Below are 19,845 nucleotides of genomic sequence, written 5' to 3'. Positions count from 1 at the left end.
CAGAGTCCTTTAGCTTGCCCTGGCCCAATGGAAAGCATCATTAATTTCAGAGGAAAAAGCAAGGACTCACCTGGAATACAGATGCTTCAGTGGATGCCTTATTCTGAAAAAGGGACTTTCCTTGGGTGAGGACAGAATGTAAGTAACTGCCACACGTGTGAGTGCAGACTAGAAGTTACACTGGCATTTTATTTAGTTCTGCAACTTTGCTGGGCATTCTCCTTATCCTTCGCTATCTTGATTTAAAACAAAAACAAACTTCCTTTAAGTGTGATAATTGGACATGATGGTTTGTGTTGCTATTGTATGGGTCATGGAGTTGTGGCAAGCACTGATTTATGGAGGCTGCAGTACTTTCCTCTTAGGTCTCCTGTAAGAATAGAGAAAAAGCTAGTAAAATCCTGAGATGTTCTTAGTTGCCACTCAAAAACAGTAGTGCAGGGACCAGAGTCTGGAAAACCAGAGGAGAGCAGATGGAAACTCAATCATGCCAGTGTTGGGAAGTAGCAGAGCAAGGTATAGAAATCTGTTTTAATATTAATTAACCAACTATAGGATTAGCTGTGAGTTTTCCATGTTAATTTTACAACATGGAAAAGTATTTCTTCTTCTTCTTCTTCTTCTTCTTCTTCTTCTTCTTCTTCTTCTTCTTCTTCTTCTTCTTCTTCTTCTAAGAAACCCTAATTATTCCATCATTACGTGTTCCTGGGTAAGCTTCTTAGTTTTGTAATGATATAAATAGTCTTTCCTTCTGCATTTTCTATGCATATCTTGTCTTATAAAGCTTTGATGTGACTTGCATTTCATTGCTTCTTTCTAAGTCTTCTATTCTTCCAGCTGTGGAAGCTGCTCAGTTCAGTTCTTAATTTTTGTTGCTTTATGTGTGCTTTTATTTCTATTGCACCATATTGTTTTGTCCCGCCCACCTTTGCTGAGCAGTGCAAAGTTCAGGCAAGGTAGCCACTTACGCATCACCCCAAAAGAGGAGGTGCATCCCACCCAAAAAAGAGAATGAAAGAGGGCACCAATTTGCATAAAATGTACATGTGCCAATTCATACATGTAGGTGCACATTTAGAAAGAATCGCTATAATGTAAATAAAAATGCAATAATCTAGGCATTGTGAGAAAGACTAGGGGACCAAGTGGCCTGTGTGCCTGCTGCTCAGTCTGCTGTCCAGTGAGCAACTGCAAGGGCCCTCCTTGTTCCACCTGCTTCAATGTATTTATCTTTAAACTGGACTTGGACCAGACAGCCCTCCAAATACAGGACTGTCCTCTATGAAGTAGGGCACATGCCGATTGTAAGTTTAAGACACCTTCACAAAGACAGTTTCTTGTGATTGAAGCAATTCTGGAGAATAGTGGTGCCATAATCCAAACACATACAGGGTTGGATCCAAGGTGTTCCTTTTGTGTCCCCTGAACACACACCCCGTCAGTGCCATCTCTCTATGTCCTCAGTTGTCCAGCACAACTTTCCAAAGGGCTACAGAGGCAAGGAGGAAAACTCGCTTCCCCTCTCTTCCTCCAGCAGGCACACCCTGTGAGCAGAGTTCCGTTTATGGGAATGCTTGATTCAAGCCACAAAAGTTAAAGAGAAATAGGAGGAGGCAACAAGTCCAGGCTGCGCTAATCAGAAGGCAGACTCAAGGAAGGCTCCAGAGTCCAATAAACTCAGAGCATGCTATTCAAAGCACAAACAACTCTTTCACTGGGACACGTCTGCGGAGCATTTGGCTGACCAACCAAAAAGATTGCTTAAGGCTGCAGTTCTAGACACATTTACTTGGGAGCACACCCCACTGGCCTTTATAGGGATTATCTCTTATATGAATAGGCTTATGCTGTAGCCCCACCTGTCAATCAAATGGGTTAGCTCTCCTGGCCGATTGGCTGTGAGCCCCTGTGAAGGTGCTCTGGCTAGAATCCAATGTAGCGCTAAGTTAACAATTCCACCAGCGCAAAACATTATCTGCTCTGTCCTCACTCCTTCAATTCTATTCGAGGAGTTCCCCCAACCCTCAGGAGCATCGTGGGGAGGGTGGAGGGGGGAAAGTCCCATTGCACAAGCAGAAATACTTGTGCTGATGATAGCACGGCTTAGTACCCTCTGTCAGCACCAATCAGTTTTCATTTTTCTTCTCCATCTGCAGACATTTCACCTCTCCCTTTGCAGGTGAGGGTTGAATCCAAATCATGCTTGCAAATGGACTTTGACTGAATGTATGCTGTCAGGCAAAGACTGTGCCTTGCAAAGCTTCTGACTGACAGCATGCCTTCAACAGAGCTTGCTGAAAAACACCTTTGTAAGTGTCAAGAACCAGTTGACTGCAGCCCACTTTGGCTCATACCTGACCTCAGGTGTAAGGAAGGTGGGGGTGGGTAAGCAAAAACACCCCAATAGGGAGGCCTACCAGCCTAAATAGGCCCTCGGGGTGAAGGGCTAGAGGTGAAGGCACAAACCCATCAGAATTACCAGCCAACTTTAGATCTGCAAAATTCTTGCACAATTCCCAATATGGTGCTCAGGAGCTCTTTTCAGACATTGCAGAATAGCAAATTGAATGGACATTAGGGTGGAGACAGCAGCATAGCAGCAGGCTCCTTCCCCAACTGACAGACCTGCCCTGGCCTTTTATGGGGGTAGACCTTGGATTTCAGTTTCTGCCAAACTCTTTAATGAATTAGCCAGTGTGTTACATAGCCTAGGCAAAGGCTAAAAGGTTCGACGGATGGACAAGCTAATAGGTTGATCCACTGAGCAACATGCCCCTTGCTATTTGAGAAGCAGGGTGGCCACAGTTTTAGCATGGAAAAGAGTCTTGCGATTAGGTTAAGCAAACAGGTAGTCCATTGTGTGGGTTGGGCCTGAGCAGGAGGTGGAGGGGGAGTCAGCGCCAGCATGGAATCTGATTTGTTGTCCAGCGGCTCCTTCCTGGGAGGCAAGTTGTGGACAGCTGGAGGTGCTGGGGGTGGATTGGGCAGAGGGTGCTAGCTAGGGGTATATCTGCTGACCCACTCGGCTCCTCTCCTGGATCCACCTCCTTGGTTCCTAGCCCACTAGCCTTTACCTCTGATTCTGATACTTTGTGAGATGACAAACACCCAATACCCCAGGGCCCCACCCCCTAGGTCCTCAAATCCCAACACTCCAGGCTCCTCTCCTCTCTCCTCCTGAGCCTCTCCAAGACTCCTCTATAGGGAGGAGAATGAGGGCTGAAAAATCTATCCAATGAAATGGTCTGTCTCACGAAAGTCTTGTGTGTTCGTCTTTAAAGTCCCACAGGCACTTGCCACATTTGCCTTGACGGACTAAAAGGGCTATTCTTCAGGAATTTATTCCTTTTAGGGTGAGTAGACCAGATGCCGCACATGCAGGAACAAACCCACCACACAGAGGCTTCCTCATCTGTGCTCTCGCCCCTCCTTCCCCAACCCCACTTCAGACCGTTATGACCTTACCTGTCTTTGCCATGGTTCCTTTGGAATCTGACAGTTTGGAAGTTGGAAACCAGTTTCCATATTGCCTCTCCTCGGCCATGCCTTGTGGCTTTAAGGGTTTTGAGGAGGAAGAATGTGGTCAACCCGTCAAATTCCACTCACTAAGCGTCCCACTACTACCGTAGGTTCTTTGGCTTCTACCTTCTAGTTTCACTTCTCCCTTTTAGAGGAGGTGCGCTGAGTACCACTATGCAAATAGTCGCTGAATTGCTCAAAAGACCATGGCTTTGTACGTGAAAGGCCAGCAGCAGGTACAACAAACATGAAGGGAACGACTGTAGTCACACGGTTGCCACCAAGGTCACTGGAACTGAATCTTGATCGGCCTACTGTAGATCTCTAGTGATGACGCTGGATGTTGTTTCTCCACAGCAGTGTACACACTATGCCTTTAAAACACATTCAAAGAAGATTGCCCAACTCAAATAATTATGGGCACTCCAGTTCCTTAAGGGTTGCTGGGAACTGTAACTCTGGGGGGGGGGGTCAACTACAGTGCCCAGAATTCTTTGAGGGGGACGGAAAGGTACTTTGAATGTTCTTCAAAGGTAATAGTGTGTAAGCAGCCTAATTTAGGGTTGAGGAACCTCAGGCCCAGGTGCTGAATGTAAAAATCTCCCTATCCAGCCTGTGGGACTCTAGTCAGGCCATGCTCCCCCACCGTCACCCTTGATTATTTTAGCTGGCTGGAATGTGCCTTGAACAGTGATAACACCTCTTGTTTGCCTAGATGGAGGTTGCTGTGAGGATAAAATAGGGGGTGGTGGAGGAGAGAACCTTGAATGCATGGGTGCAGCCAAGGGGGGGGGCAGCTGCCACCCCCAGATCAAGTAAAACAATAGAAATACTTAAGTAACTGACCAATCACTTCGGTCCTGCCCCCCTAACAAAAATCCTGGCTACGCCCATGCTTGAGTGCCTTTGAGGAAAGATAGGATATTAAAATGAAGCCCCAGTCCCAAAACCCTGCCAGAAAACTCACATTGGTTTCTAACTGGAAGCGTGCAGCTGTTCCAGAGCATAGGCAAGAAATGCTACCCCATTATGGTTTCCCTCCATCTTCCGCTCAACAGCGGAAGTTTGATTTGATTATTGCCTTCTTCATATGCTGTTTGGTTTGTACCTTATACAGATTCTGGTTTTGGAAAAAAAAAGATTTATCTGATCTGATCTTGAGTGCTTCCCAAAAAGTAGTCTCTACTCTTCTTCCATGTAAGTCAGGCAAATCTATCTCTACTCTCTGTTTTGTACTGGGCAAGGGAAAAGAGCTCTACCATGGCATCAGAAGTTGCTTGTGGTCAAATATATGAGATGCCATGCTTTAGCACACTCTACCTATTGGTTTTCAACATCTCCCTCTGTAACTGTGTGGGATTGGAACATGGGATTTAATCCAACAGACATTGTATGAGCAGAATGCCTCCTAATTATACAATAGGAACTTCCCCTTCCCTTCCCTTCCCTTCCCTTCCCCTCCCCACCCCAAATCTGCTCTGGAGGCTTGTAGAGGGAGAGAGCAGGGTGTACAGGGGTAGGAGAGGGAGGAGTAACAAGGACTTCGTTAGATGCAATCCATGCTCTTCTTTGCCACCAGAGAGCTCAAAAATTCCCTGTGCCTCATTATCTTGGGTGGGATCAACTTCCTAGTCCTGCTAGTGGAAGCCGATGCAAGGATGTCTCCTCCCTCTACATCCTCCCAAATAGGCTGTGGAGCAGGAAACTCAGAACAGCCCACAGGGGAGGAGAGAGGGGACTGTTCCATCTGGCAAGCTGAGAAGCTTACACTGGCGGAACAATTGCCATAATGCTGCATTGAATTCCTTTGTTACAACCATGGCCTTGCAGATGCTTTTGATTTCACCTTGCACTTGATGCTTCAAGGCATTGGTCTGAACCATGCTACCTTGGATAAATTTCAGTGGTTCAGACCTTATATTTGATTGATTACAAAGTGATTGATCGTTTAATTTCTATACTGCTTGCATGAATAAGGCTCATATGGATTGGTAGATGTTTTTATTAGAATCATAGCTGGCAGGCAGTAATAGAAAGTACCGCAAGGCAATTGTAACAGAAAAGCACTTATGCTTAGGAATTTAAAATATTGATTTTTGGGGAAGCCATGGGTTCATACACCAATGCCATAACTTCCACCAGACAGTACTGTTAACTAAACCGTCACAATTTGATGCAATGTTAATTTTCCACCAATAAACCTGTGATGGTTCATTCTTGGAGTGATTTCCTAACTCTCAGTTAGTTGCTTTTCACCAACACACACACACCTATTTTGCTAACATAGCAAACAATGATTCAGCACAGAAAAACACTTTTACTACTCTTCTTGAGTTTAGCTGTTGGTAACAGGTGCGGGCTATGCCCATGCTAGGGCCACAGTATTTAATTTGCAAATGTTGTGGGTATGCCATGGTCAATAATAGTCCTTTGGTGAATGAGGTTGCTACTAAGGTGTATTGACTGCCGCATACCCTGAGGTGGGGTAGAAGACTTGTGCTGCAGAAGCACTTTCTGGTGCTATTAAGGTCGTTCTGTGGTTTTGCAGCCGGAAGTATTGTTTTCTCCCTTATTATTTGTGGCAAAGGATGAAAAGGAGGCCCCATGTGTCTCACATGTATGCATTATTAAGCTGGTAATCATCTCTTATCAGCGCATGTGCTTTTGCACAGTATCGAATTAGAAGCTGATGCTCACACACAGATGCAGATTCACTCAGATGCATTCCGCCACATACACTGGAAGATTCACATTAAGCAGCACCTGCCCCCAAATAGGCATGCAGATCTGGGCAAGTACACAACACACCCATTCTGTCAACACACAGCAGCAACTTTAGCAACAGATGCAACTAAAGCAAAGTGGAAACAGGAGCCTTTGGGCTTCCACGCTTCAGAAGACACAATGGGTCAATTTGCATAAGGTTGGTTCAACATGATTCAAAGAGAAACGGGATGTTTGTTAACCCTGAGCAAGAAGCAAAAGTTGCAGTCATGCATTCAAGAGGAGGGTCCCTAAAATCAAAGGGTGGAAACAGATGAATAGGTCTGCTCAATGGTTCTCAGCTAAAATAAGCCTCTTTCGGAAGCGACGTGTGCATGCCTGTGATGAGATGACTGCCAAAAATTCTTAGTGCACTGCAAAGGGACCCGGGATATTTTAAAGGTGAAAGTTTTCCCAGGCTTGAGTAGCGTTGCAGTGTAGAGAAGAGCTTGACTAGCATTTCTGTTCACAGATCCAGTATTCATTTCCATGGCATGCAGCATCGTTCCATTTCCCATTGAAACGGAGTGTAGCGCAGTCCTCACCCTGCCCCGCATTATTGGGTTCTCCAGGCCCCCAGAAGCTAGTGGTGGCAGTGAATAGGTGAAGTTAAAGAGCAAGAGAATGGGATTTAAAAAAACAGATTAGTAAATATCCTATATGCCATAAACACTAGGGGCAGCCATATTTCCCCATGGAATCCCGTGTGAGAGCAACGGAATGTCATCAAGTCACATCACAGCCAGCAACAGGGATCTTCCTTATTTCTCCCTTCCCCAAAATTCTTTGTATGCACAGTATTTATTGTCTGGTTGGTATTATCATGTTCATTACTTTCATATATGGAAATGCATTCACTGGGCTTCTGTTGATGTATTCATAATATTACATGTTCTAACTTCTTTCTGTTTTTAACTGAGATAGAATTGATGGGTTGGCACTGAATACAGATGGAAATCATCACTCTCAGTGAGCAGCCATGGGCAACAGAGAGGTGGTAAACTTGGTCCTCTCGTTCATTTGATCTGGCCCCTCCAGCCCACATTATCTTGAGAAGCCATGATGGCTTTGTTATGGCATGGACTTTTGTAACTGTGACACCTTACTAGATGCATGAGGAAATGCTTCAGCCCCGAGATCAAGGAACCTTCATTCTCCAAAGATATTCGGAAAATCTCTGCAGTTCTTCAGTGCAAACTCTCCCATCTAAATGGGCCCTGACTGCCATTTCTGTTAAAAAGAACTTAATGGGGAATTACTTACGAGATAGACAAGGGAGTGCCATCCACCCAGCGCCACTCCCCTTCCTTGACGGTATCACTCAGGCCAATCCAAAGCACATGCTCACTAGCAAGTTGTTTTACCAGAAAACTCTACATGGGGAAATAGAGAAGATTATGCCTAGTTGTTTATGTCTCAGTCACAAATATGAAAAACATATGGAGAGGAATTCAAAGTAGTTCTATATTTAGGGTAAGCATTTTGACTTGCCCGATGGAATGATCTCTGCCACTGTGTGCTGTCCCAAGGGTTCCCCTGACCCTCCTGAGCCAATTTTGGGAGGCACATGGGGAGGAGAGAGGAGACAGTCCTGTTGAGCATGCGGAAGTCCTTGCACAAGGCTCCCGCTGGCAGAATGCATTAGCTGAATCCTGCCCATGTTGTTTTCCTTGTCTTCAGGTGTGTGCTACTTTGATTTATGGGTGGGCTACATAAGGAACCAAGGGGGGAAGCTTGCAGAGAATAAGGCTGGAATAGTAATTCCCATCATGCAGGACAGTGACATATTAGAGCACAAGTGGGGAACCTACAGTCCTTCAGATGTGGTTGAACTCCAACTCCCGCTAGCTCAGTGGATGATGGTAGCTGGAGTCCTAACAAACTATGGAAGGCCACAGCTGAACAAAACCGAATTTATGAGAAGGAAGAGACAATTTGCAGTACAAAGACCAAAGCACTTACCGGTATGTTAAACTGCAGGTCCACGTAGAATGACTGGGCTTAAGGCTGACACTTGCATGAAGCAGAGTGAAGGAATTTGCCTCAGGCAGCAGCGGCAGAGCATATGCCCACGCTGCCCAGGGCGGTCGCACTCCCAAGGGGGGCGGGGGGGCGGAGGGTCCCCTCCCAGGCGCGGGATAGCTGCTTGGGTGCATGGAGCGGCGCGTGCGCCCTGCAGTCAGGGGCGGAGTGAGCCACCCATGGGGTGGAGCGAGCCGCTGATGGCGGACATTTGGTGCGCCGCCCACCCGCGACCTCCAAGCCTCTCCCAGCTGGCTAAATGAAGGGGGAAGGGGGGATGCCACTGGCAAAGCAGTGCAGCCCCCCACTCCCCCGGCTCAGGGTAGGCTTGGGAGGGGACTCAGGGGCAGGCAACGCGCCAAATGTCACCCCCCTCAGTGAAGACACTCGGGGCGGTCCACCCCCACCGTCCTCACCGCCCCCACCTTCCTCCGACCCTGTGACAGATCTGACCTCTGACCCTGCCCTGCCTCCACTAGTGTGCCCCACTGCACCGCTGCTAGCACTGCCACAGCTTTGCCCAGACCATCACCACTGCCACCACAGTGCCCTCGCCTTCACTGCTACATACATCATGACGGCAGCGCAGGGGGAGCTGCGGGCAAGGGTGCAATAGCGCTGGCAAGGCTGGCAGCAGCACCAGCATGGCAGTGTGAGCAGGGAAGCGGCCTGGATCTGCAAGGGGGTGAGGGATGCATTTTGCCTACAGCGACAAAATATCTCGGGCTGCCCCTGACTGAGCTAGTGAATACATGAACCATTGTTCCCACTTGTCTCAGTAAAAGAAGACAAGGAAAGCAGAACACTTACCTGTTCTGCCTGGATGTTAATAATAACCAAGTGAGCTCCTTCTTTCTCACAAGATTGCTTGGCAGCCAACCAGGGTTTTTTTGATGTCGAAAAGAAGTAGCAGTGTTTTTCAAATAGCACCCAATTCTGTGGGCAGCCAGAGCACAACTCCTCTGGAAGAGTAAAGGTATTCAAGTAAGAAACACTGCTGGATAGCGCACACTGTAGAGAATATTTGGAAGTGAGTTGGTTTTCCTTTCTTCACCTTCATCTTGCTGTTGTTATTGATTGGTGCCATCAACGTACATGGCTCTGTACAGAATTAAAATAAAGAATTCTACCCCCAAAGGGTGCATGTTCCAAAACAACAAATAAACAATACAGTACAATATTTAAAAAAAATCAATGGATTAAAATGCATAATTCACAAGCCATCACATTGGGTATAATAAAACTAACTAGCCAAATCCAAAGGCCTCAGGAAAAAAAAGATTTTTAAAGAGATTTAAACATACAAACTGAGAGGGCATCCTGCAAATGTTCCAAAAGATTATTCCAAGCAGCAAGAGAAAAAGGACAAAGACTCAACAAAGAGCAAGAAACCTTGGACGAGTAAGAAGTATGGAATCAGAAAAATGAAGTGAGCAACTAGGCAGAGGCGGAGCTAGCTGCACCGGCACCCGGAGCAGCACACATGCTGTGCACCCAGGGGGTGGGGCAGCGATGTCACCCCCCTCAGGGATAACACCCAGGGCAGACTGCACCCACCGCACCCCCTTCCTCCTCCAGTGCAACTAGGTCCATAGAGGAGCACTGAGGCCAAGAGATAGGAAGGAGATTGACCACAAACAGCTTTAAAAGTAAAAAACGAGAAGCGTATCAAGTATTCTAGAGTTAACAGACAGCCAATGAAGTGACTGCGAGAGAGGAGGAACACAATCCAATCAAATCACCAAGGAAAGGATCTCTGCTGCAGCATTTTGAGACTTTTTATAGTAGTAGAGTCTGTGCCCCTCAGTTGCTTCACTTACCAGTCCCACCTACCCCCTCCTCAAACTCCCCACCCCTAGACTTTGCACATGAAAAGCCCTCACTAAACCCACCTCCCCACACTGACCCCTTTGCTCACCAACTGTGTCTACCCCCTCACCAACACCCCACCCCTCCTTACCAACTCACCTCACGCCCTAGACGTCACCAAAAAAACCAATTCCCTCCAACTATTGCCTTAGACCAGAGCTTTCCAAACGGTGTGTCGCGACATGTTAGTGTGTCGGCTGCAGTATGTAGGTGTGTCACGCGAACTCTCCCCGCGCTCCTCCCAGGACTGGAAAGGGGTTAGTTTAACCTCCGGTTTGCTAGTAAAACTAAATTACTGTGTCACAAAGTGATGCATGTCTAAAAAGTGCCTCACCAACATGAAAAGTTTGGAAAGCTCTGCCTTAGACCTTCCCCTTTCCACCTCAGGCTGCCACAGCCAAAAAACAGTAAACAGCCCAGTAGGGGAGCACCATGGCAAGGATGCAAGAAGTGGCAGTCAGGGAATCTGTGGCCGCCGCCACCTTACCTGGGCCTGCTCTTCATCCACAAATGGTGGCAGCAGTGGCAGCAGATTACCAGGCTATCTGGCCACTGCTCTCTCCTTCCTGTGCTGCTCCACTGAGAAGCTACTGTATTTTCTGATCCTATCATAGGTATTTGAATGGTCTCACCTGTGAAGTTACGAAACTCTCCCAGTAACTGTATTACATCTTTGGCCATTCTGCCAGTCAGCCTTTTCAATTCAGTCAGTTCGCCCAGGTCCACCACAGAGGGAGTCAAATTTCCTTTTTCTTTCAACTCAGCTAAGGAACGACAACAACAAATAGGCAACAGAATCAGCAGTTGCATTTCACAGTGGTCTCTCAGGATATCCTTCCAAGCAGCTAACAGACAGGTGCCTCCCTCCCTTCATTGATATTTTTCATATTTAGGGCATGTACAGTATATACATTATAGTTCAATATTGGTCACCCCTATGCCTATATTTGCACTAATTTTTTTCCCATTTGTTCAGGCATGTGAACACGAGTCTCGCAATCCTGCTATTATGGTTATAATTGGACTACAACACATTTAGAAACATAAGCATAAGAAACATACACCATTAACTAATTCGCACACATTTACCTCATACATCTTTTACCTGTTTGTTTTTGGAATTTATATCTCATCCTTCCATGATTCTCCCAATAATGACTTATAGTGCAACGAAAACAACAATAATGGAATAAAACACAAAGGGAAAAATACTAAAGGAACCACTGAAGAACAGCCAAACCACAGATAAATAAAGAAATAAAGAACAGATAATGGTGTGTTAACATTTGATGACTTCTACAGAGTACTTTCTCCTGCCAACCTAGCAGTTCGAAAGCATGTCAAAGTACAAGTAGATAAATAGATACCACTCCGGTGGGAAGGTAAACGGCATTTCCGTGCGCTGCTCTGGTTCACCAGAAGCAGCTTAGTCATGCTGGCCACATGACCCGGAAGCTGAATGCCAGCTCCCTCGGCCATTAACGCGAGATGAGCGCTGCAACCCCAGAGTCGTCCGCGACTGGACCTAATGGTCAGGGGTCCCTTTACCTTTACCTTTTACAGAGTACTTTATGGTGAAATCCTATGTCTGATAAGAAGGAAGTCTACTGAGTTCAGCAGGACTTATGCCAAGGGAAGTAGGTATGGAATGGCTTCCTCAGCATATCACTCATATAGAAACTATACTATCTGGTGCATGTTTACTCAGGTGTTAGTCTCACTGTGCTAAAGGCAGCTTACTCCCAAGTAATATTGTTGGCATTTTTATCCCAGTTTCCTATCATTCAGTGTTCTAAGGAGCTTACAGAAAACCATAAATACTATTATTGGGACCTACATTATATTCCTTCCTCCTCCTGGGGAAATACAGAGCAAGATGATGATGATGTCTACAAAATCACATAATGCCCATGTAAGATGGCCAAGAGAGAAAGAGGACAGGTCTCATGCATCTTTAATAGTTGTATAAGAAGGAAGATGACAAGGTACTCCTTACTGAAATTTTATTTATTTTTATTTTTATTTATTCAGTTTATATACCGGCCTACCCCTGCAGGTCTCAGGGCGGTTCATAGGATAAAATCGCAATATAAAAACACAGAATACATAATCAAAATAAAACCAGAAACAACCACATAACCCCCCCCCAAAAAAACCCCACACATTTTAAAAGGGTGTTGGATGACAATCAACCAAAGACCTGATTAAAGAGGAATGCTTTTGCCAGGCACCTAAAAGTGTGCAATGAAGGCGCCAGATGAACCTTTCTGGAGAGAACATACCACAAGCTGGGAGCCACTGAAAAAAGGCCCGTTCTCGTGTTGCCACCCTCTGGACCTCTTCTACACTACTATTAAATGTGTAGGAGCCCTTTCCCCATTTTCACCTAAGCACCCTTGTCAGGGAACAGTCAGCGCCCAGTGGGGCAGTGCAGGGGCTGTGAGCACTGCGGGGATAGCAGGGGGTTTTCCAGTGGGAGCAACAGGAAGGAAAGCAGCCCAGTGGAGAGAGGGCTGGGGGATGCTTCAGAGACCCAACGCCCCCTCAGCGGATCCAGCCAAGAGAGAGCAACGACAGTTCCGGCGCCCCAATTACGCAGGGGTGTGAAACGTAAGGAAGGAAGAAGGAGACTAGGGGTGCCCAAGTTCTTATGTTGGGGGCGCTCCAGAAAAGCACCACTTCTGGGATCTGAAAGTGACTAAGCTGGTCATGGACTTTTGTAGCTCTGTACTGTACATATCTGCACAATAAAACCTGTAAATATACAGGACCTGAGTCGAGCCGCTTTACTCACGAGGAACCACAGCAGAACCCTTACAACCCTATACCTATAGTCTCCTACAACATTTGCTGGCTATGGATCTTTTGATCATATCATATGTACTTGAACAATATCAGTGCATGATGCCTCTCACATGTGCAAGTGTGCAACTTACCCATTCCTTGTGCTACATCTTTGGCAATTCTGCCATTTTCCCTTTTCAGCTCAGCCAGTTCTTCTAACACATAGGGCAATGAATTCTGGTTTCCCATTACAGCAACTAAGGAACAGAAAATGCCAAACGAATTAGTGTCAGTTTCTTTTTCTGAGGATTTGATGTCTCCTGCCCTGCTTAGGAGTCTTATGTGACTTTGGACTCAGCTATACAGCTGCAAATTAAACGTTTTAAGTGTAATGTAAATTGCAATATACAAATGTGACACTAGATGGTGAGGTGAGCTATGGGAAATTCAATATATTTTTTCCAAAACCTTTTTTTTAAGCATCTTCACAGCATTTTTCATATGTATGTAGATTCCACCCTAGTCTCCACCTATGCTCTGCTTGTATATTTGTAAATAAACCAATAATTCTACCCCCCAAATGGTAAAAGTTTAAAATGATCTGTCCTGAAAAAGCAAAGCAATCCCAGATAGAGTTGCCCTGAGACTTCTCACTATCTGGGGAAGTGGGAGTGCCTAACAATAGCACAGGACCATTAACAGTATCACTGCATGATGCTCCTCACCTGTAATGTTGTATAACTCTCCCATCACTTGTGCTACATCTTGGGCAATTATTCCAGTCTTCTTTTTCAGCTCAGCCAGTTCTTCTAGCACAGAGGGCACTGAATTCCTGCTTTCCAATACAGCAACTAAGGAACAGAAAATGCTAAAAGAATTAGCAGCTGAATTTCATAGTGACACCTCAGGATAGCCTTCCCAGCAGTTGGCCTGACATATTGCCCTCTTTCCTTCATGCATGCTGACACCTTTGCTCATATTTAAGGCTTGTACATGGTGCCCTACATGTTGGATCACCAACGCCAACAGCCATTTGCCAGGGTGATGGGAGCTGTAGTCCAACAATATCTCAAAGGTACCACATGGGCTATCCCTGTTATATAGAACTGGATACCCCATACCCTACACTAACCTCATTTTTTAAAATTAGTTCAAGCAAATGAAATGGAGCCCTATACTACTACAGATGCTCTTTCTTCATACAATTACTACATATTAATCTTCTACATTCCAAATTATCTTCTGTTCTGTGTGCTTACTTGTACAGATACAAGGGCAAGGCAACAGGCTTTAGCATATGACTGGGATACCAAAGGTCATTTGGAGGTCAAATACTCCAGCATCATCCAAGGAAAAGGAATGACAATATATCCAATCTCATACCATGATGCAGTGAACAAGCTTATGTTATTCTCACCATTTGTGGAATGTTCTCCCCAGGGAGGCTTGCCTGGCACCATCATTATATATCTTTAGGTGCCAGGCAAAAACTTTCCCCTATAACCAGGCCTTTGGTCTTTAACTATCTGTAGTTGGGATGTTTTTGATGTGTTTCTTTTTCCTCTTGGTTTTAATGGGAGGGGAGTTGCTCTGGTTGGTTGGTTGGTTGGTTGGTTGGTTGTTGGAAGTTGCTTTGGGTTGCCTTGTGCAAGATAAAGCAAGTAACAAATTTGAGAAATAAGTAAATAAATAATTCTTCTTAGCACAATTAACTCAGGGCTGGAGGTTTCGAAGTGGCTGCACTAAGGCTCACAATCCTATATTTGCTTACTTGGGGATAAGACCCACTGAACTCAACAGGGTCTACAGCTGAATAGACATGTATAAGACTGCAATGTTGAGTGTCCAGGTGAGCAGTGGCAACAGTCATGCTGAGGTCTTCTTAGGCCAACAGCATAATTCCTGAAGCATCCTGGTCCACCAACTGTTCCTCAGTTCTACAAAGAGGGGTGTGATTATTGCAAGTACTGTACTGCAGCTACAGTTAACAATAGTTCCTCTGAGGGCTCCAAATTCTCACCATCACCCCAGTGTCTCTTTTTGGAATATCTCCTGGGTTGTTGTTTTTTTAGCCAGGCACCACCTGGAGGCACTGGACTACCTCTTACCTGCAGATTCCTTGGACTCTTCTTGGAGCAACATAATCTTCGTATTGATTCCAGACACTTCCTTTGACACTGCAGGTAACAAATGAGGTGTTATTTAGAATGAAACAGGGCACGTTCCACAGGCCAATTCTCCTGTCTGTCCCCACTGAGAAGAATGAGGGCAGCACAGATGTATAGTAGTACTGGTTACAATTAATTAACACGTGTATGACATGTTCGTCTGTTCAAAGTGCTTCAAGTGCATCTAGTTGTCATCCCATGTAACAATCCTGCAAGGGGAGTCAATATTTTTATCCCCAATGTTACAGATAAGGTGACTGAGGCTGAGAGAGACTGGCTTCCCTAAGGCCACCTAGGCTGCGTATGGACCATATATTGAAAGCACCTTATTTTCCCCAAATAATTGAAGCTCGGGGGAGGGATTACAGTTCTCAAGTGTATTTGGTGTGGGGGGATGTGTTTTAAATGTGTGGTGTGTATGCAGTCCTAGTGAGTTCATGACAGAGGCAACATTCAATCTGGAGACTTCCTGATTCGTAGCTCAGTCTCTTAGTCACCACATGAAACCAGTAGTTGTGCTGTTGCACATTCCACATTTATTTTAATGAGGCTTGTCCAGAAGAAATTCAGTGCACTTTGCCCTTAGCCTTTTGTGATAGTACAGGAAATTCTGTTTTACGATTCAGAATAAAGCCTCTTTAATCTGATTATCTTCGTATCACACAACTGAAGCTGTTACTTCCCCAATCTAGTTTAAATCAGCATGATCGTGCTATTCTGCAGCTGAAATCTGCCTTTGTAAAAACAGTCATATGCAAATAAAAGACCCATATATTTGAAGCCTCCCACAAAATTCCCTGCAGTGTCATACTCACCTCTGATTTTTCAGTATTACCAAGATGTGTGTTATCAACAATAAAATCATACAACGCAAGCCACCTCACACGTTCTAAAGAAAGGGGACTAGAACTCGTTCCAAGGATTTTCATCTTTACTAGGGTGTAAAAGGTATAATAGCAGAATAACTTACTATTAGAGAACATCTGTGACCACTGAGTGTTCCTCCTGCTGTTATCTTTGAATATAGTTGAGTCTAAACACAAGAATAATATTTCAGTTTGGTCACATGTTTTGGCCTGTGAGCACACGCACATTCTGTACAGAACTCAAATCCAGCTATAAAGTAATCATATAATAATCTCCATGGTGTTCAAAACGTTTCTTCCAGGGCAATATAGATGTGTTGTTTTGTTATACTACTTTAATTACACAGTAGGTATGGGCACTGACTACAAATCTGGTTCTGGTCTGCTTCAGTGCTTTTGTGTGGGGAAAAAGAGATGTACCCGTAGGTAAGAAACCAGCCAAATTTCAGACAAATAGGTCAAGGGGATTTTGTGCTAGGCATCTTTAAAGTTGGTTTGAGAGGGAAAGGGGATTTGTGGGCAATAACTTTATTATGAAAACAGAATACATTGTAGAGATGCCTCTAGGAAAGAAGCCTGCAAAATATCAAAACAGGGAGCTATATGAAGAGAACGACTTTAGGCTTGTGTTCTGTTCAACCAGCACCAAAACTCACAAAAATTAAGCGCAAATCTGACTTGAAAGGACTGGAAGTATAAACATGTGGCACAGAAACAAAAGGTCATAAATGTCCAGCATTTTCCAAGCAAGCAGCACTAGCAGAACTAGCAAAGAGCACAGAGTAGATGAAAACAAGGTGATATATTACTACAACATTCGTTCCTCAAAGCAATGTGATTAGAGATCCCTGATAAAATCACTCCCTCTCATTAGAACAGGCATGGGGAATTGCCTCTGGCCAGTGGGCCAGATTGTTATCTCACCCACCCACCTGTCAGTCACCTGATATTACAATGACATCAGGCAGTAGTGGCCAGCAGGACAGCTTGGGTTGAGCTGAGTTGCTGTCCCAGTTTCATCAAAACACCACGTATCTCTGCTGCTTACTGGAAAGAGAGAGAGAAGGCACAGGGGTGAAGTGTGGGAAGCTGAGCACATGGTGGCATTCCACCACTGCACTGCACCACAATGAGCTCTCTGCACATCACCCCTCTCCCGCTTGATAAACAGCAGTGATGTGTGGGAGAATAATTTAGCTGACCTCATGGATTCATCTCTATGAAGGTAGTGTTGAGGGAAAGGGACATACAATCACACATTTTACTCTCAATTAATTCTATGGAAATAGCTTCCACGCTATAGATCCATAGTCACAATCACGATTCATTTCCAGAAGTGTTTAGTCTGCACAGCAAAAGCCACAATTACAACAACAGCAAAAAGATTTGTGTGGCACCTCACATCTGGTGAAGGGGACAGGAGTCCATAAAACCTATGCAATAATAAATGTGTTAGTCTTTAAGGTGTCATAACCCATCATCAAAATCCACCTTCACATTCAGCATCGTTAAAACACTAACACTTCTTCTGTTAGAAAAACAAGGTAGCAGGAGGCTAGTATCCTCTCATAGGAATGGCATTTATTTTTTCAGAAAGACTTACCATTTCTGAGGCTGTGAGAGAGAAGGGCTATGGAACACACAAGGCCAGTGCCCAATATGGCACAGCAGATGATAACAGGATTCCTTCGGATGAACTGGGGGATATGGAAACCTGTGAAAGATAAGGGAAACAAATAAGAATCAGCAATGGAGAAGAAGTGGAAGATGAGGGAAGCAGGCAGGCAGAAAGGACAGTTTTTGGATTGTAGTTTAATAGATATCAGCATCTTTCAAAGTTGGCAATGTCATCACTGCAGTTTACCAGGTAGGTGGGGGCAAGGTGGCAGAGAGGTCAGTGCAGTGTGGATGCCCCAGTAAGGGAACCTTACTCAGTTGAAAATGCTTGGTTTTGGCAGAAGAACCAAAGTTAACTTTGACTGACTGCTATAGAGTTCATATAACTGCATACCTCTAGTAGTCAAAGTTATTTATTTGATGTAACTAAACCCACAGTTGTCCAACTAAGAAGAGAGTGTCCTTCCTCCCCTTAAAGTTAGCACACTGTTGTCAAAAACTGGAGGATGTGACAATCCAAAACATGAATCTCAAATCTGTAAGAATCACCCTCACCCCTATCCTGAATGGAAAATGTTACATTTGAAGAATGAGAAAAGAAAGCAAATGTAAAATTATGTGGATGCCCAAAAGGTATCTGGCAAGCTGCAATAACAGATATGTCCAAATTCTGACAAGCGTAACCCTGAAGGGACCCTGGGCTTTGAAGCAAAATTGCAATTTGTTGCTTGAGGGCTAAATAGAGTGCTTGACCAGTGGATCTGGACAGGTATCCCAAGCCAAGCTGCTTTTGTTATGCCACCTAATCCAAATGCAGAGTGAATGAGGACAAAACTAAATACATAGCAGGCAGCTATGTACCTTGTTTTTCCTTAACTAATTGCATTGTCAGAGGGGCCCAAGTCTCACTGTGAAGGCAGCGCATGGGAAAGACAGGCAAATCACTTCACTTCCCCAGTGAGAGCAGAATGGAGATCATTCCCTGCTCTCCCTGGTGGAGCTAGAACCCTTAGGAGAAAGATCTCCATTGACATAAATGGGCATTTCCCCTCCTAACACTGTTAGCTGGCTGACTGGGGTGTGGGTGGTGGAATCTCCATTCTGAAAGGTTCCCACATGGTGTTTCACAGTGAGAATTTGGCTGCTCTATCCCTGTAATTAGTTAAGGAAAAGCCTGTTATGTATTTAAATGCACATCTAGCTTTTCCCTCAGGAAAATGTTACCAGTGTATGTTTTTCCTTCTCTATGACATCAGTGTGGATAAATCCTTTATATGATTGATTGATTGATTGATTGATTAAATTAATTATTTTAAGAATTATTTGTTATTTCATAATTATTTTAGTGCTAACCTTCTTAACATTTCTTCCACACCAGTTTATCTGTCATACCTCTCTTCCTAGGGAAATAGTTCTGCTCCTCCACTGACAATTCCTCTTGCCCTGAGGGGTCCCATTTGTTAGATGATGCTTCCATCTCCTCAGCTGCGCAGGAACCTTTGTCAATATCTTATATACCAATTCCCCTGGGACAGCTGCTGTAGTCTTAATTACAGCAAACACATGGGAGGAAAAAAAATATTTCTGTGGCACCTTAAAAGAGTAATAGATTTGTTGTGGCATGACCTTCCATGTACTAGAGACACTTCATCAGATGTCTTTTATACTGAGGAGCTGTTGGTGTTTCAATGCACAAGTGACTGACTCAACATTTAATCACACTTCCCCTATTCAATTTTGTAAGGTTAGGAGTTTGGGCTGTGAGAGTCTGTGCTCCGAGTAGGCTTGCTAAGATGTATAAGACTGAATCAGATAAGTGCTGGAGATGCAACGAGGTTGTGGGTACTTTTTTCATGCGTAGTGGAACTGTAAAAGGGTGAAAGAGTATTGGGAAATAAATTTATAATGAAGTGGAAAAAATGTTGAAAAGCACTTTTCAAAAAACAAAAACAAAAAACAAACAAGAGTCATTTTTTGTTGGGGCTAATTCAGATGGAAATTCCCAGATGTCAAATAATATATATTTATGGATGCCACTACCACTGCCTGTGTTTTGTTGGCCCAAAAATGGAAAACAAGCAAGGTCCCAACAAAAGAAGAATGGCAACTAAAACTGATGGAATATGCGCAGCTTGCGGACCTAACATATAGAAAAAGAGAACAAGAAGAATATACGTATGTTTAAAGAAGATTGGAAAATGTTTCTTGAATATATGGGGGTAAATTGTGTACACCTG

At 44.6% G+C, this 19,845-nt stretch overlaps 1 protein-coding gene across 2 annotated transcripts; it reads right to left on the bottom strand.

Annotated features, from left to right (window-relative positions):
* Window positions 1-212: 212 nt before the first annotated feature.
* Window positions 213-19,244, bottom strand: LOC117041216 (C-type lectin domain family 4 member M-like). 2 transcript variants are annotated; one of them, XM_033139729.1, is made up of 10 exons: window positions 19,001-19,244; window positions 17,595-17,705; window positions 16,096-16,158; window positions 15,066-15,134; window positions 13,683-13,808; window positions 13,110-13,214; window positions 10,806-10,937; window positions 9,115-9,266; window positions 7,546-7,655; window positions 213-370 (listed from the first exon to the last, which is right to left on the bottom strand). In XM_033139729.1, the coding sequence occupies exons 1-10, from the start codon at window positions 19,083-19,085 to the stop codon at window positions 337-339; spliced, it is 987 nt and encodes a 328-aa protein (XP_032995620.1). In that variant the 5' UTR covers window positions 19,086-19,244; the 3' UTR covers window positions 213-336. The 2 variants fall into 2 exon arrangements, with proteins under 2 accessions (XP_032995620.1, XP_032995618.1); XM_033139727.1 differs by lacking the exon at window positions 213-370 and adding an exon at window positions 5,504-6,865.
* Window positions 19,245-19,845: the final 601 nt, after the last annotated feature.

This window comes from Lacerta agilis, chromosome 2 (genome assembly GCF_009819535.1).
Source record: "Lacerta agilis isolate rLacAgi1 chromosome 2, rLacAgi1.pri, whole genome shotgun sequence".
NCBI lineage: Eukaryota > Metazoa > Chordata > Lepidosauria > Squamata > Lacertidae > Lacerta > Lacerta agilis.
Note: the sequence above shows the minus strand (reverse complement) of the source record. Positions and strands in the feature narration are given on the sequence as shown.